The sequence below is a fragment of the Physeter macrocephalus genome, chromosome 7 (genome assembly GCF_002837175.3).
Source record: "Physeter macrocephalus isolate SW-GA chromosome 7, ASM283717v5, whole genome shotgun sequence".
NCBI lineage: Eukaryota > Metazoa > Chordata > Mammalia > Artiodactyla > Physeteridae > Physeter > Physeter macrocephalus.
The window spans coordinates 108,267,057-108,284,329 of NC_041220.1; the positions used below are offsets into that span (position 1 = coordinate 108,267,057).

At 53.3% G+C, this 17,273-nt stretch overlaps 1 protein-coding gene across 2 annotated transcripts in view; it reads left to right on the forward strand.

The window, feature by feature from the left end:
- The window catches only part of EVC (EvC ciliary complex subunit 1), an 81,276-nt gene extending 66,769 nt beyond the window's left edge, over window positions 1-14,507 (forward strand). The window contains exons 16-21 of one of the 2 annotated variants that reach the window (XM_024119412.3): window positions 2,131-2,275; window positions 3,878-3,989; window positions 8,864-8,990; window positions 9,963-10,056; window positions 10,770-10,881; window positions 11,366-14,507. In XM_024119412.3, coding sequence (XP_023975180.1) covers window positions 2,131-2,275; window positions 3,878-3,989; window positions 8,864-8,990; window positions 9,963-10,056; window positions 10,770-10,881; window positions 11,366-11,450 — 675 coding nt within the window. In that variant the 3' untranslated portion in view covers window positions 11,451-14,507. The remainder of the gene's footprint in view (window positions 1-2,130; window positions 2,276-3,877; window positions 3,990-8,863; window positions 8,991-9,962; window positions 10,057-10,769; window positions 10,882-11,365) is intronic. The other variant, XM_024119413.3, reaches the window with a different exon arrangement.
- The last annotated feature ends 2,766 nt before the right edge of the window (window positions 14,508-17,273 follow it).

A 17,273-nucleotide genomic window follows, 5' to 3' on the forward strand; every position in this document is an offset into this window, starting at 1 on the left:
TGCCTCGTCTCACTGGGCTCTCACCACAGCCCTTGCACGGAAAGGATGATTCTTCTTTCCATCATTCGGGTGGGAAGACTGAGGCTTATCATTGGGCGAAAGACATGTTTAAAGCCTCCCAGACTTAGTGAGTGGCTGGGACCGGAGGCTGGCCTTGCCCTGCATGACCGGTGCATATGCTCGGCTTCTCCTTGCCTGCCTCCTCACTCGAGCCATAAGAAAAGGCAAGGCACCCCGTGTATTGCAGACCACGGCAGAGAGAGTCCATGGCCGGCACCCACGGGAGGTGTCGCAGATCTGCGGCTGGCAGCAGACCCACATCAGGATATGCCAAGACGCTTGCGGGCACCTTCCATGAGTCCTTTCATTTACGTAAACTCACACATCTGCACAGTAAAGAGGTTGGACCCACATTTCTGAGACACCCCTTGTCGTTCTAAATCTCTCACGTCTGCCGCACAGCATCCAGACATCAGGGCTAGCGATGCTGGATGGGTCTCTTCCTTCCCCTAAAATTCTACAACTCTGACCTAATCAACGTTCGTTACAGGAAAACAGAACGAAATATGAGTTTGGCATATTTCGTCCTCACCTTCCCCAAGGGACTCTGATTCAGAATTAGATAATGATGAATACCCCTCCCCCCGCCCAATACACAGACGCACCAGAAGGAACACGGGCTCAGTATCTGGAAGGATGTTCATTTCACAGGGCTCCTTGGCCCCAGGCCCTGCGGCAGGTGCTGGGATAGAGAGTAGCCAGGTGGCAGCATTCCCGCCTTCAAGGAGCTTACAATCTACTGGGAGAGGACACCCTAACCCTTGAGAAGTTTTGCAGAAACTGAGACACAGGCAGTGCCTGAGGGGTATGGAGAGAGGGCTGAAAGGTTGGAGCTACTCAAGCAAACGTGTTTGCTGATTCGAATGGTACACCAGCTGGAAAAACTGATGAGGAGGAGAGAATGGTGGAGGCCCTGGAGAGGGGTGGAGGGGTGGGATGCAGAGGGGGTAGACACCACTTCCCTGTGGCAGGAAGACAGACGGACAGAAGGCGTGATGTGCAGGTGGGTTTGCTGACTTGAGAGGGGCGAAGAGGGCCTTCCATGTGCTAAATGAAATTCAAGGAAGGCCACAGGCCATCAGTAGGAGCTCCTGACCGGAAGTGCAAGGCCAGAGCCCAGAGTCCTCGTGGCGGGTGGAATCAGAGGTAGATGTCCGACAGAGAGGGAGAGAGAACCGGCCACAGTAAGGGAGGAGCAGGGCCCGGGAGTGAGAAGGTGGGCTCTCACCTGCTCTGCGCCCTGAGCTGCAACCCTCCTCACCTCCACAGCTTCCGTCCACACCTGCAAATCAGGGAACATTTCTTAGGCCTTGGAACATAACCAATCACTCAACAATAATAAATGGGTATTTTTTTCTTGCCCAAAGCTTGGAACCGTTCAATAAATGCTGAAATGGGGGCTCTGGAACCTGACTTTTGCCCATCATCTTATGAAGTAAAAGACGGTGATTTTGCCAGTGCACAACCAACATGTCCCTGATGATGGGACATCTCAGCATTTCCTTTCTGTTCTGCTTTGGGTCTGAAGGTATATCATTGAGGAATGCATGTAACTGCAAGTGACGAAAATAAATAGAAGTTACTGATCTCACATAACAAGAAATGTGGAAGTAGGTGGTTCCAGGCTGGCACAGAGGCTCTGTGATACGACCAAGGACCAGACTCTCTCTTTCTGATCCATGATTCTTGGTGTTGGTTGTTTGCCTCATGGTCTCATCATGGCCACTGCCACACCAGACATCAAGTTTGCATTCTAGGCAGGAAGAGGGAAACAGCAAAGTCTTTCACCCCCACCAAGGCTTTGCCTTAATGTTCGGAAAGGGTAGGCCCTCAGCAGACTTTCCCTAATATTTCATCTCATTGGCCAGAACTGGGTCATACAGTCAGCCTCAGACCATCCCTGACAAAGGAAAATAAGATTATCGAAACTGGTTTATACCAGCCACGCACTCTCTGCCTGCTCCTGACCAGCCAAGGTTGGGAGTGGGTGGAATATGGGAGCCAGGACCATGTTGGCCATGGCTGGCTCCACATGTGCCCTCTGCTGAGACCTGTCCCTCTTGCCCACAGAGAACACTGATGGAGGCGGCTGTGGAAAGCGTCTACGTGACCAGCGCTGGTGTCGGCCGGCTCGTGCACGCGTATTACCAGCAGATCAGGAGGGCCATGCAGGACCACGAGGAGAGAAAGCTGCATCATCTGAAGACCCTACAGGGTAGGGTCTGTAGGACCCTGTAGGAAGCCTACAGGCTTCCACTGGGAAGCCCTGCCAACAGCGAGCCAAACATGCTCTTAGCTGGGGACAGGGCAAGATGTCAGGTTCTTCAAATTTTGTTTTGGGAGATTTAATTTTTTTAACGTTTTATATATTTATTTATCTCCTGCTCTGTCCCCAAAAGGCTTTTGAAAAAGCGCTTAAAGAAACATATCCATACAGTACAATAGGATTTTTTTTTAAAGTAGGTTAATCAGGACAAGGACAGGACAGTGAGATGGAGTTAGGGTTAGGCCATCGTCTGGGACATATGTCATCAGATCCCTACTTAGAGGTGACACGGGTTTGGCTCTGGACGTCCTGGTGGCCAAAGAGATAGAAATTTCCTCAGTTAAAGCTGTCACAGTGTCCATAAGAAAAGGCTAGTGGCTCATAAATGTGGCTGAGACGAGGACAGTTTTCCCCTGTGGGCTCTTGTAAGAGGCCACCCAGGGGATGGAATGGACGAGACCTCCAAGGCCAGCAAGAACATGGTGTAGTAATAGACAAAATCCAGTTCCTTAAAGCCTGTTCTTGTAACATCCCTCCCTGCATCCAGGGCTTCAGAACAAAGTAGAATCCCATGTTCTCTGACGGATGCTTCCTGGACGGTCCAAGATCCCTAGACGAAGGACGGGCAGCGGGTCCTGGGGGCAGGTCTCCTGTGAATATTATGTTTCTCAATAAGCTCAGCTGCCACTTTTCTCTTCCCCTTGCCCTGGGGAATTTGAGCCCTACATTCTGATAAAATCTGGGACACGCCCAGAAATCTACCAGCTGGCTACAGATCCTTCCTGATGTTTTTCCAAAGTAAGGGTTGGTCTCCTTCAGCAGGAGACAGGTGAGACTGATGGTCTCTGCAGAGCGTTCAGGGACCAGGGTGCTCACATCCCCTCTCTAGGCCTCGGTTTCTGCATCTGCAGGGCTAGGGTTGGGCTCCCCCTTCATACATCCTCTCATTATAACTATGGTCCAATAAATAGGCAGTTAATTCAGGTGGTAGTAAGAATCCAGTAGAAAATAATTTTCGTCTTCATCATCTGTTTCAAAATATACCATTGTTTTAAATTAAAAAGAAAAAAGAATAAGCAGGTTCTGATATGCAGACCAGTGCACCTCGGACTCAGAGGCTAAACCTCCCAGCTCCTTGGAAAGCACCCAGTTCAGCACCCATGTCTGTAAGGCTAACTGCACCCCTACAGCTCGGCTTGTTGAATGGTTTTTCCTTCCTGGTGTGGATTTTTATCCATTTGTGGTGGCCCTTTAGTGTTAACTCTTTCTTATTCGGCTCCCCTGTCTCCTGATACTTACAAGAAAGCCGGGCCCTGAGCAGTTGCAGGGAGAGCCGGGGCGCTGCCCTCCCGGGTCCGCAGGGTGTGATGGAAGCTGCAGCATCCTCACGCACACAAAGTCCTTCCCAGGGTGAGCTGTGGCGCTGGTAGAGGCGCACCTGAGAGCACGTGTGTCCTGCAGTTCCCCGCACCTCAGCGCCCGGGCCAGACCTGGCAGTGTCAGTCCTTCAAACATGCACCCTGACCGTTGTGTGTATGTTAAATGCTCTAGGTGAGAGAATGGAAAATTTCAAGCTGCGGAAAAAGCAGGAACTCGGTGATCCTTCGTCAGGGGCCGAGGTAGCGGGTGGAGCTCAGGAAGCCTCCGGAGCTGTGCACCAGAGGTGAGGCCTCACTGCTGTCTGCGGGTCCCCACGCGGGCCATCCCGGCCCCTGTGCCTTGCACGTGTCTCTCGGCGCTGACCTTACACTCAGTGCAGGTGACACTGACACTCTCGGCAGCTGACCTCCCGCACGTTTGCCTGCGGGCCCGGGTCTCCTCTGCCTCCCCCGCTGCGTGGAAGCCCATGAGCCCCCGTCTGGCTCTCCCTTCTACGCATGGCCCGTGCAAGGGACCTGGCGCAAGGGCACAAGTCAAGGTGTGGCGGGAGCTTCCTTTCCAGGTCTGAGTGGTCTTCACAGCCCTGAACTGGCACCTCCTCTCTGATCCGTGCTGAGGGTTCCCCCAGAAGCAGACCCTGAGCCAAGGGCCTGGGGGGCAGGTGAGCCCAGGAAGCACGGGGAGGGGGCAGGGAAATGAGGACGAAGGCTGTTTGCCATAACGAGGACCCACCGCGAATCACACGCTGTGTTGTCTCAGGGATCCAGAGGTCAGAAGTCGGGCGGGCGCCGCCGGTGTCTCTGGGCCTCACAGGCCGAAATCAAGGTGTTGCTGGCCAGGCTCTCATCGGAGGCTCTGGAAGCTTCCACGCTTCTTCAGGTGTCGGCAGAATCCAGTTCCTTGTAGAACGGAGGTCCCGTTTCCTTGTGGCTACCGGCTGGCCCCCCGACCTCCCATCGGCCGCTCTCTGGTCTTTGCACGTGGCCCCTGCATCTCGGAGCATTAGGTCCTGCCTACACTTGGAATCTCTCCTGCTGCATCTCTCTGACCCCAGCTGGGGAAGCTTCTCTGCTTTTATGGGCTCTGGTGATTGAGACCCACCAAGGTAATCCAGGATAATCTCCAAATTTAAATCAGTAACCTTAATCACGCCTACAAAGTCCCGATTGCCGTGTAACATAACATCTTCACACATTCCAGGGATTAGGGCGTGGACACCTTTGGGGGCCGCTGAGCAGCCTACCACATGGGAGAAAAGTCAGTAAGGCCTGTGATGATGAGGGGTTTCCATGGCAACTGAGGCCCAACCCCGGTCTGGACCTCCTGAGAGATTGTGCAGAACTCAACTTCCAATTACGCCAGCAAGGGGCAAAGAAAATAGGGGATTTGTCTACCAACCCCCCTTCCACATTGGTTGAGGGTCTGTCCGGGAGGTGTTAACTCTCCAGCCTTCCCAGGCCATCCCTGAGCTGGCCAAGCCCCCCGCCCCCTTCACGGCCGGAGGAAGCCCTGGTACCTGGTCGCAGGTGCTTGTAAGATGCCGTTTGTGCGTGTGGGAACTGTCCACTGAAGGGCAGCCGGTCACCAGGTGGGCTGAGGAGATGTGGGCTCAGCACCGACAAGTCCCTGTAAGCACATACTTAGATCCTGAGCTAGGCACGGGGGACAGCGCCTCCCACCCGAGTGCTCACAGCCTGCAGGGAGAGACGGACAAGTAAAGAGATGGCAGTAAGTTGGTGCAGGCACTGTGGTGAGGGGAGGGGGCGCTGCGGACCCACAGCAGGGGCAGGGGTCCCTTGTCTACGGAGAGGCATCCCGCCGGCCTGAAGCGGCAGCAGGACCACCGCTCTGCGGGGTAAAGGAGAGCAGGTCCACGCCATGCCAGGAGTAATGCCAGCTTTCATCTGATGCTCATTTAGGAAACAGGAACCACAGCGTCCCCTGGGTCAGAGTGAGTCCAGCATCCCCTCCGAAAATCCTCTGGCCATTAACAGCGGTCAGTAAATGCCCTGCCATTGGGTTGAGGCTGGGGCTTGCTCTGACTGTCACATATCCATCAAACTACAGTCCAGCGGTTCTCAGATCTGGGGGACATCCGTCTCACTTGGCTTTCTGCTGAGCATGCAGGGCCGCCCCACACCTGGAGACCCAGACTCAGGGACTTTGAGGGAGGCCCAGGCATCTAATGGCTAACACACTCCCTCCCTCCAGGGATTCTGACGGATGTGGTCCAAGGGCTCCACTTTGACCCCAGTGACCCAAGAGGAGGGGCCTCGGCCACCACCTGGTCCAACCCTGCTGGGTTTATGGAAAATAAAAGCAAAGCCCAGTGCGGGTGTGGGTGCATGACCCAGTCTCACTGATTTAGAGGCTCATACATGGCCGTTGATGCCCTTCCCTCCATGCCCATCTCCTTGAGTTCATAAGTGCAGTTTCTAGTGAAAGTCAGCCAGAGCTCCTAGGGACAGAGCAGTGTGGTGCTGACAGGTATTGACTTTAAAAAACGATATGACAATAAGCACAATTCTCAGTCAGATGGTAAATTTCAAACTGCATCTCTGGCAAGGGGTGGGATCGCGAGTGAGCTTGCCTAGGGATACCAGGTGACGCGGTGGCGACCCCTCCCGTCAGCCACGTAGTGGCTGGGTCCCTTCACGCCCCGAGCCCCAGGTTCCCCATCTGTAAAATGGGGTTGCAGTAACACCTACGTCATGGATGTATAACTGTGCAGAGGAGCCGCACAAAGCCTGCAAAACGCTCACACAGAGGCCAGCACGTGGCCAGGGCGCCCACGTCCATCCTTGCCGTCAGCACCGTCACGGCCGAGCCATCAGGCACCGCACAGTGCAATGTGAACTTCAAATAGTTCTGGAATCAGAACCCTTTCAGAATGGATTTTTAAAAAAATTTTTCATTTCCATAGTCAAATCTGAGTCCAAACACAAGAAGTCTATGAACTTACGCATCTAACTAGGTGACTCAGATCCCACAGCCAGGCCTACAGTCAGGCCGTTTCCTCCCTCCAGGACGTGCCAGGGGTCAGCAGGGCTGACGGGGCTCCTGCTCCCAAGCTCGGGCACCACCTGGCTGTCCCAGCACAGCCTTTGTCCTCTGTGGGCTCTCTTGGCCGGGGCCCTTGTTACTCCCCTCCTGGCTTAGAGCTGCAGCCTCTGGCCAGACCCCTGCTCATCCTCCCTGCTTCCTGTGCTGCAACCAGGGCATCGCATAAAGCACGAGGCAGCCCATGTCTCAGATTCTCCTGGAACCTCGCATGGCTCCCCAGGCCTCGAGGGTGAAGCCCTGCCCCTAACCCGGGCACACAGGCCCTTCCTGGGCAGGCCTGTCACTTCCCTGCATTCCCAAGAGCCAGGTCCATGGGGGAGCAGACAAGCCAGCAGGATGACAGTCGAGAGTGAGCAGGACTGGTGACAAAGCGGGTATGGGGAGGAGGCTGCTCACAGAAAGGGGCCACCCAGCCTCTGCAGTGAGCTGAACAGGGGCCCGCAAAAGATACGTCCGTGTCCTGATCCCTGAACCTATACGTGTGACCTTATTTAGAAAAAGGTCTTTGCAGGTGTCATTTATGTTAAAGATCTTGAGGTGAGGACATCACCCTGGGTTATCCCAGTGGGTCCTAAATCCAATGGCAAGGGAAGCACAGGGACATTTGACCGCACACAGAGAAGATGATGTGACGACAGAGGCAGAGATTGGAGTGACACAGCCACAAGCCAAGGCGTGCCAGTGGCCACCAGAAGAGGCAAGGAACGTGTTCACCTCTAGAACCTCCAGAGGAAGCACGGCTCTGTCAACTCCTTGACTGAAGATTTCTGGGATCTTCTGTGAGAGGACAGATTTCTGTTTTTTTAAGCCCCCTAGTTTGTGGACATTTGTTACAGCACCCCCGGGAAAGTAATGCATCCTCCCTGAGGGTGTGAGAGAGAACCACACTGCAGAGCACTGACCTCAGCCGTATCACAATTATTTGTTCGCTATCTATCCCCCTCCCCAGCTCAAAGTGGGGCCCCATGAGGGCAGAGACTATGAGTCTCTTATTCACAACTGTGCCTTCAAAACCCAGCATAGCACCTGGAAGTCCAGAAATACTTTTATGAATAAAGGAATGAGTGAATAGATGGATGGATGACGGATGATGGGGTCTTGTAGGATGAATAGGAGTTTGCCAGACAAAAACAACGAAGAGGGGAAAGGCATTACTGGTAGAACGAAGAGCAGAAGCAAAAGCAGGTGGAATTTTGTGCCTTCAGATATATACTCCATGGACAGCTGCCTACTGATGCTAAAAGTGACTTCTGCCTTCAGGTCTAGAAATTCAGCCCCTTTCAGAAAATCAACCTCAAGATTGAAAGGAAGAAGGCAGAGAACGATTACAGAAACAGGGTGGGTGGTATTGAATATTCCTGTTTGCTGAGGACTAGAGGAAGGTCAGCCAAGGAGGGGAGGGTATTCAAAGCAGGAGGGGAGGGGTCTCTGCCCCTGAAAGGGAGGTGGGGCCTCTCTCCAGGTCAGAGACCCCGCTTCAGCCCCAGCTCTGTCCACTGCCACTAGCAGTAATGAGGCTGCTGTAGTCAGGGTTCCTCAGACTCTGCATCCTAGGAAATGAGCCTTCTGTTTTACAAGGGAGGAGCTAGGGCAATTCTGAGATTTTAAAGAAAGATGGGTCCTACCAGGGGACCATCTCCCTGCTCCCTGCCACACCCTGGGGTTAAAATGATTTTCTCATATGGAGATGCCACTTGCAGCCCAGCCGCTTTGCAGCTGTGGGACCTCAGGGTTGCCCCCGGCCCTCTGAGCTTCTCCCGAGCTTTCCTCCTCTCTGTCCCGCTGATGTCACCAAGCCACCCTGAAGATTAAGTGAAAAATGGTGTGTGAGACTTTGTAAATTCTCAAGTGTTAATCAGATGGCATCTGCTTTTCTGATGAGTCAGCCGCTGGTGGAGGGACTCGAGCTGTGTCCACGGGGCATGTGGCGGCAGTAAATCGTGCCCGCGATGGCCATTCTTCTGGCTCCAAGGGCTCAAGGATGGCTATCGGTCACTGGTTCCCACGACTCGGCAGGCCTTGGGGAAAGGTTCGTGCTGGGTCTGACGAACCTGCTGGAAGGGCAGCGCTGACGGCCTTCGTTCCTCCCCCCAGGATGTTGGCGCAGCAGAAAAAGTTCTTGGCCCAGTTCACGGCACACCAGCGGACCCGCCGGGAGGCGTGGAAGCAGAGCGCGAGGGTCATGGACCATCTGGAAGCCCAGCTTGAGACCCAGCTACAGGTAAAGCTTCTGAAAACGGGCCTTTGCAAAGTGGGCAGTGGTTTACAGGGGAGTGGAAATAGTAAAAGGCTAAGCTCATGATCACAGGTCAGCACTGGAGCTTTTGTGAGGACCACACGCCCTGCTTGGGACCCCCTCAGCCCCCGCTAGTCTCACAGGCTGATGACACATCAGCCTCGCTGCTCAACTGTGAACTTTGATTCCCCCGGGTCTGCAGCACCCAGCTCCGGGCCAGGCCCTGACCACTCATCAGTTTTGTCTGTTGAGCTGAAAGGAATGAACGTCTCCCTGTGTGTGAATCGCCGCCATGTGGGCCTCTTGGTGTCACGGCAAACATCAGTATCATTCAGGCAGTGCTGCTGTGACTAAGGTTTGCACTTTACCTAGAACATACAGGAAGCTCAGCTTTCGTGATATCCTGTGGATATCTCATCCCAGAACAATCTCAGCGTGAGATTATAAGGTACGGCTTTAAAGCAAAGTGGCTGCCTGTAAAAAAAATCAAATATTCCAGAATGGAAGTGCTGAGCGGAGAGTTGGCCCCATCTGAGTGTTCGCCACCAGTGTGGCAGTGACATCTGAGACAATGATGAGAAAGATGTTAATGGTGGTTAACATCTATTCCCTGAGGGTCTCTTGTAGACAGTCACTGAGCAGAGAGCTTTACATCCACCACCTAAAGTCCTTGATCCTGGTACTGCTGCCCCCACCGAGCCCCTCGCACCTCAGTGTTCTCATCTGTAAAGTGGGATCCATGGCTGGTGTGAGCGAGGATGGATGGTTAGCTCCCCCCGCATCACACGTGCCTCTGCCTGCTTCTGGCGTTTCTGGACGCCTCTTGGCGAGTCCTCCTCCCCTTGGGGACGCGGTCCTGTCCCCACTCTCAGAGCGCCCCCTCGTGCTGATGGAAGGCGATGTAGAGGCGGAGCAGGGCAGAGGAAGGCCCAGCTGACCCTCTCTCTCTGCATCCAGGAAGCTGAGCAGAGCTTCATCTCAGAGTTGGCGGCGTTGGCCCGGGTGCCCCTTGCCGAAAGCAAACCGTTTTCCAATAAGCATGGGCTGTCAGGTGAGTCACAGAAGGCGATGCCCTGCAGGCTCTCTGGGCTGGGAGTATAGGTTCTAGCACCGGGTCTACCGCTAACTGGCCTGTGGCCCCAGGCACCGCACTTACCCTCTCTGGGCTTCTGTGTCCTGTCTGTAGATGAGCGGCTAGGCTAGGATGCCCCTGTGTCCCTGGCCCTTCAAAATGCAGTAATTCCGATTCCTGGGTCTGCCGCTCAGTAGGCTGACTCTCATCTCTGACTCTGTTTCCCCATCTGTAAAATGGGGATGATTAGCCCTCCTCCCTTGGCCAGCAGAACTTCAGGGACATCATAGAGTGTTGTAGCCTCTAACCGGATAGCAAGGGGAAGGTGTGTAAAGTCACGGAGGGCTATTAAAATAAAAGCTATGGTACTGGAGCTGTGTTCTAGGTTCTTAACTGCTTCGGAAGGGAAGGCTGCCAGTCCGCTGGGTGTGGTAGAAACTCAGCAGCAGCCTGGCCGACTGAGCTTGAATCCTAGCTCTGCCACCTTTCAGCCTTGTGGGCTCGGGATGGCTCTCACCCCCTGCGAGGTCTCAGTTTCCTCACAAGTTAAACGGGTCTAAGAGCAGTAGATACTGAGTGCATACTTGGCCGCCAGAGGTACTCAAACAATGCTGGGGTGGTGTGAGGCCAAGAGATGCTGTCATCTACCCAGAGTCACAGAGCCAGTTTCTGGGTTCACGTGTCTCCTGCAGAGAAACCCCTAAGGACCAAAAGGAAGAAGCCGGCACCCCGGGACAGAGGGGACTTTGGGGGCCCCAAGGACGACGACCCTGCCTCAGGGGGCCCCCCCTCAGGATCGCTCAGGTACACCGGGGCCCTTGTTGATCACCTAAATCTGGGCAGGAAATCCAGCGCCTCTCAGAGGTGTTGACTCGGGTCCGAGAAATGATGGGTGATAATGGGAAGTGTTGGTATTACTGTTACTGCTATTATTAGTGTCCACTTTGGCCGGGTCAGCCACGACCCTCCTCCCCATCCCGCCAGCATCCAGCCTGAATAGCTGGCAATCCCAGTCCTCACCAGGGCACTGCCAGCTACAGATGCTTCCGGATTTGTGGTAGGGTGGATCCATCCTGGGGTGCCTCAGTCGTCTGAGCATGGGCTGGCCCTCCCACCAAAGCGAGGGAAACTGGGAGTCTCTTGTTTCTTAACAGCCCCTGTCAAAGTGCAGATTGTTTTGATGGCCTGTCACCGCCTTTTCGTGTGATCAGATTGGATGCATTGTTACTGCATCTGGACAGACCTGGAATCAAAGTTCTGACCAACTGCATTTCTTCCATATTTTAAGCAGCAGAAGGCTGAGCCAGCAAGAAAGTGAGGTTGGTGACGGTGAGAATTCCAAGAAGATGCTAAAGAGAAGAAGCAATCTGTAGCTTAAGGCTGGTCGGGGGGACGGAACCTGAAGACCCCGTCTGAATGCCACCTGCCTCTCCCCCAGGCAGTGAGGAGGGACTGGCCACCCCGGGGTGGGGGACAGTGGGGTCTCCCCTCCGCCCACAGGCTTCCTGTGCAGGGATGGAGAATGGGTATCAAAGTCCCAGAAAAAGGCCTAAAAGAGCAGGGCGGACCCTACCGCCTGTGAAGATGATACCCACCCCCACCCCTGTGTTGGAAACATGTCTGCTCCAGTTTTTCGGTGTCGCCTCGGCTTCGAGACGTGGCTCCGTTCCTTGGGAAGCCCCTCCTTCCTGGCTCCCCGTGCTTCCCACCCCACCCCCCCGTGTCCCGATGTCACCCTGAAGCTGCGTTCCGCGAGCGCTAAGTGGTCTCATTCCCGCCCTGGGGGCCCGCTGCTCGCCAGCCTCCCGGTGGAGTTCCGCCTATAATAAAGGGATCACCAGGTGTTGCTGGTGTTTTCTGGGTCCGAGGCCTTTTCTCCTCCGTTCCATCACCCCCGCTCTCTCTGTCCCCTGCACCGTGGGCACTGGCCCACATGGATTCTCATCAGGACCCATTCCCTTCTCTGGCTCAGCCAGCAGCGAAGGGCTGGTCTCAGTGAGGGCATCTGAGGAGGCTCAGAGCCCCGTGACACAGACTATGGAATCCCTGGCCGGTAGGCCTATCCTCACCCACCCTGGGGACCTAAGGACCCACAGATACATGACACCTGCCTTAGGGTCTTCTGTTGGAGACACTTAAAGCGCTAGGAAGGAGGCCCCGCCCAGGAGAACTTCCCCTGGGAGGGATGAGTTCTTCTGCCAGACAGCAGCCCTCCCCTAAGGAGAAATGCTTCTCCCAGTGGATGGATGCTGAGAATATCCAGAAGCTTTCAGACCAGCCAGTGCCTTTCCCACCTGGAAAGAAAATTGCCTTTTTCATCGAAATCAGGGATTCTCAGTCTTGGCACTACGGATATGTGGAGTGAGAAACTTTCTTTGTTTGGGGGGGCGGGGCTGACCTGTGCATTACAGGATAACCGCTTAGCAGCCTCCCTGGCCTCTTCCCACCAGATGCTGGAAGCACTCCCCAGTTGTGTCAACCAAAAATGTCTCCAAACATTGCCAGATGTTCCCTTGCGGGCATCACCCACTGATATAAGTCAGAGCGTGCTGACCGCGGGCAAGTCTGGGATGGAGAGTACAGGGTTTCCACAAATTCCCAGTACACAGTGGGCTCCAGGTTATAGAAGCTCCTGTCTCAGGGATTTTCTGGACCATTTGTGGTCTGAATTTTTATTTCTTACAACCTAGATTAGTCTCTCTTAGGAAAGCGAGGTTCCTTAACAAAAGAAGTAATCCATACTAGTTACATCGTTTGTTAAGGATACTAACCATCGGAGCATCCTCAAATCCTGACTGGTCACCAGGCGAATTTCCAAAGGTAGCCAACAGCCCCCTCTAGTGGCTAAATAAAATATTTCCTTATTCTGCAGTCTTGTACCAAGTTTGACTTCCCGCAATATTTTGAGAACCTGTTTTACATAGCAATTGCTTTTGTCACATGGGTCCTGTGCACAGAGGCATTCTGAAGGCAGGTGCCTCCTATGCTGGTAACGTCTGATTTGGTGACGTGAGTTTGGTAAATGCAGATGCCCTGGCAGCGCCAGGACCTCTGGAAGATCCCGAGCAGTATAGGTTCAGCCTCCACGGATCTTGCATGGATGATGCTTTTGCTTAAGGGTAGCTTCCTTAGTCCAGGGGACATGTCACCTGTCACATGCTGCTGGACTGCTTGGCACAGTGTGGGGCGCATAACTCTCCATAAAGGCTTGTGGACTGCGTCTGTTTTCATCACATCCACAATCGACTCTAGAGGTGCCTTTCATAATGGAATTGCCTCCTTGTTCAAAACAAAATGCGACTCTCACGTCTGGAAGGACTCTCGGCTGTGTTGGGCGCAGGCTCTGGGACACCGGCGTGTGGAGGAGGACTTTCAGGCCTGATACTGAACTGCATGAACACAGCACACCGAGGGCCGGGGAGAGAGGAGGAACAGCAAGAAGACCCCGAGGACACATCTCAGCCGCCCTCCCTCCATCTGGGTTGTGTCCCTAGTTCTTATTATGGACTGTGATGGAAGGAGGGAAAAATGGAAGGGGTTCATGAATGATGATATATTGAAGAGTTTAATGGATTAATTTTTATGCAAATTTAGCTTCTCTGATCTGGTCTGAGCTGCTAGGATGAAGCCAATGTGGTATATAAGGTCAACAGAGTCTCTAGCCAACCTGGGGTTTGTCTTGCCTTCATCACTCTGGGGCTGATATTGCTGCTGCTGCAGAAGCCTCCTAACCGCTCCTGCTCTTCCCTCCTGCCCTGCCCCACCCTCCTCTTATCTGTCCACACTTCCTAAAACACAGATCTGACTGCTGCTCTTTAGTGGCGTTCCCTTGCTCTTAGGGGAAAAAGCAAACTCTTTAACATGGACCACAGGGCCTTGCGAGGTCTGGTATCCACCGCCCCTCCAGCCCAGCTGATGCTGTTGCCCCCATCCAGCCTCTGTCTCCTCTCACGGCCTCATATGTGCCACACCCCCTGCCTACCACAGGGCCTTGGCACATGACAGTCTTCTGTCTGGAACCCTTCTGCCCCCTCCCATCCCCGTTGCCTCATTAGCTCCTAGCCATTGTTCACATCTCAACAGGGCTCACTCACGATTTCAAGAGCCACCCCTGCCCACCTTGATAAGATCAGACCCCCCTCTTTCGCTCTTAAGAATTGTCCGTATATTTTGTTGCTGGGATGGGGGAGGGGATGGTAGATACATTCCTTTATTTCTCATCCAAGTTTGGAACCGGTTGAGATAGAGGCAAAGCAGCCACAGAGATCTGCATATCAGCTCTCTTACTGATGAGGCCAAATTGGGGAACTCTGTCCACAAAGAGCCTGCTCATACTTACCCCTGAACTAAACTTGCCCGCCCCCAACACAGACGTAGACGTGGCCCCAGTCACAGGCTTCTACCATGGGGACAACCCCAAAACACATTGAGAGGAGTGGCGAGGGGGCCCAGATTTGGTGGGGGGGGGGGTAGGGTGGGGTGGGAGGGTGTCTGGAACTTGTACATTTGGGCAAGGAGAGTTTCATAAAAAGCCAATAAAGTTACAAAAGGTATAAAAGAGAATATATGTTTAGAATGAGAGAGGAGAGCAAAACAAATATTTTTAGAACCTGATGAATTCCACAAAACACAAATACAAAAATATAATTTTGGGGGCTTCCCTGGTGGCACAGTGGTTGCGCGTCCGCCTGCCGATGCAGGGGAACCGGGTTCACGCCCCGGTCTGATCCCACATGCCGCGGAGCGGCTGGGCCCGTGAGCCATGGCCGCTGAGCCTGCGCGTCCGGAGCCTGTGCTCCGCAACGGGAGAGGCCACAGCAGAGGGAGGCCCGCATACCACACACACACACACACACACACAAAATAATTTTTTAAGTCAATGAATTGCCTAACCCACTTCTGCAATACTTTGTTCTAACATTTCTCCACTCACTGTTTTGTGCATCGGATGGCTAGATTTCCATGGACCAGTTTCTGGCTCTGCGCACTTGCCTCAGTACTCCCTCTCCTCGTTGCTGGGCACACTTCCGGTCTGGACGCACTTCCGGTCTGGGCGCACTTCCGGTCTGGGCGCACTTCTGGTGCCAGGTGCCACGGGACGCATTTGCGTCGTGTCCCCTGGCCTGCGCTCCGTGTCAAGATGCAGGGGAGTTGGCACAGGGGCTGGCCATTTGTGCCTGGGCTGGCTGGAATTACGTCCACTGGATACATGCCCATCCCCACTGAACCCAACTCGGTCTGCCCTAACCCAGATCCCAGATACGCCCATGGCCTCCCAGTGTCACCTGACGAGCATCGCTAACTTCGTGGTAAATTTGCATCCAAGGAAGTGTGTCCTGAGGCCAGTCATCTCCGTGGAGGGAGGAAGGGAGCCACTTGGCACTCTCAGTTCTGAAAAATCAGGTGGTTTCCCTCTGCTGGGGAAGAATGAGTGAGACAGAGGCCAGGAGAGCCTCTACATTTCTTTCCCAGAGAGCGGATGCCTCTCTCTGGGGGACACGAGGAGTGGGAGATGAGCATTCCCTACTCCCTGCAAAATGCTTCCTTTATAGCACTTAGCATGGTGTGTAATTAGATGCTTTGGGTAATAATTTGGTTAATATCTGACCTTCCCCCTGGAATATATACCCATTGCTTTCCCCTACTAGGACGATGCCTAGTACTAAATAGGCACTCCTCGTACACTGGTGGAAGGAAAAATGTAGGGAAGGAGGGAGGAGGGAAATTTCATTTTGGTAGAAGCCCTTTTTGTTCAGGAATCTTCTTGCTCTCTTGTTCCATGAATTGACGTCACTGAAGGAAAACTTGAAGCCAATGACATCAAATGTACTGGCATTTACTGGGACACCAGACCCGACTTACATTGCATGGATTGAAAGCTCACTGGCTTCATGTTGGTAGCTTGAAATTGGCTACAGTGAGAGTATTGGCACCATAGAAGTTAGCAGACACTACAAACTGGGGCTCCCACCCCAGCCCAGCCAAGCTCAGTGTCCAATGTTTATTTAGCAGTGTACCTCAGGACCACTGGGTTAGAAGACCATGCACGATGGTCACCCTGGTCTACAACCAAGGCTCTGCTGCAGCTTAATGAGGGAAAGGATGGTCTTTTCAATAAATAGCACTGGGTTGATTGGATTCTATATGGAAAAAAAGCAAGCCTTGAGCCCTATTTTACACTGTGTACAAAGATTAATGAGAGATGGGTCATAGATCTAAATGTGAAAGATAAAACTTCTAGAAGGAAACTCAGAAGACTATTGTGGTAGCAGAATAGTGCCCCCTCCCCAAGACTTCCACATCCTAATTCCTGGAAACTGTGACCATGCTGTGCTCTCTGCAAAGGGGAAGTAAGGGTGCAGATGAACAAATAGGAGAATAGATAGCCTTCCCCTAAAGTTCCCCACCTCCTCCTACCATTTCAAGAGATGAATGAAAAGAACGTTACTTAAAAGGAATGCTGCAGCTCAGCCTGCTAGAATTAAGGCTTGTCTGTCTTGCAGCTGCCAGGACCCCTGTGCCTGTGCCTCTTGGGAACCTAATGTAGGACAGGGGTGCTGGCAACCTCAGCAGGTGATGCCGACTGGGCAGGGGTCCGGTGACTTGGCAGCCGGGCAGAGTCGGTCCTAGAGGGAGGATGTTAGGGCTGCTTCCACGTTAGCTTCTGCTCCCTGATGGGCTGGGGGGTGATGCGGGAGACAGAAAGTGCTTTCCACAGAGCAGGGTGGCTAACTTATTGTTGCCAACTTTACTCTTCTGGAAGTTTCTGCGTTGTCCTCTAGTAGTCCCAATGGGCCAAGGCCAAATATCAAGTCATTACCCTCCATTCTTGATCTTTCTTAGTATTTAGCTTCGTTTCAAGAAAATCCATAACTGACCCTAAGCCACCACCTCTCTGGACCTTAAAGTATCCTAACCCAGTTGAGGGTGGGGGGAGAAGACACTGAAAGCATAAAGTAGACGTACGCCCATCCAAAGCCATCCTTCCTCAAATGACAAAGCTTAGCAGTTAGAAGCAAGGAGCTTTGGACATCTGGGTCCCGTATTTAAATATTGGCTGTGCCACTTCCTGTGTGATCTTAGATGAATTATTGACCTCTCTAGGACTCATCTGTAAATGATGTTAATAATAGCGCCTACCTTACAGAGCACCTGACATGTAGCATGTGCTGTACAGATAATGCCGCCATCGTTAT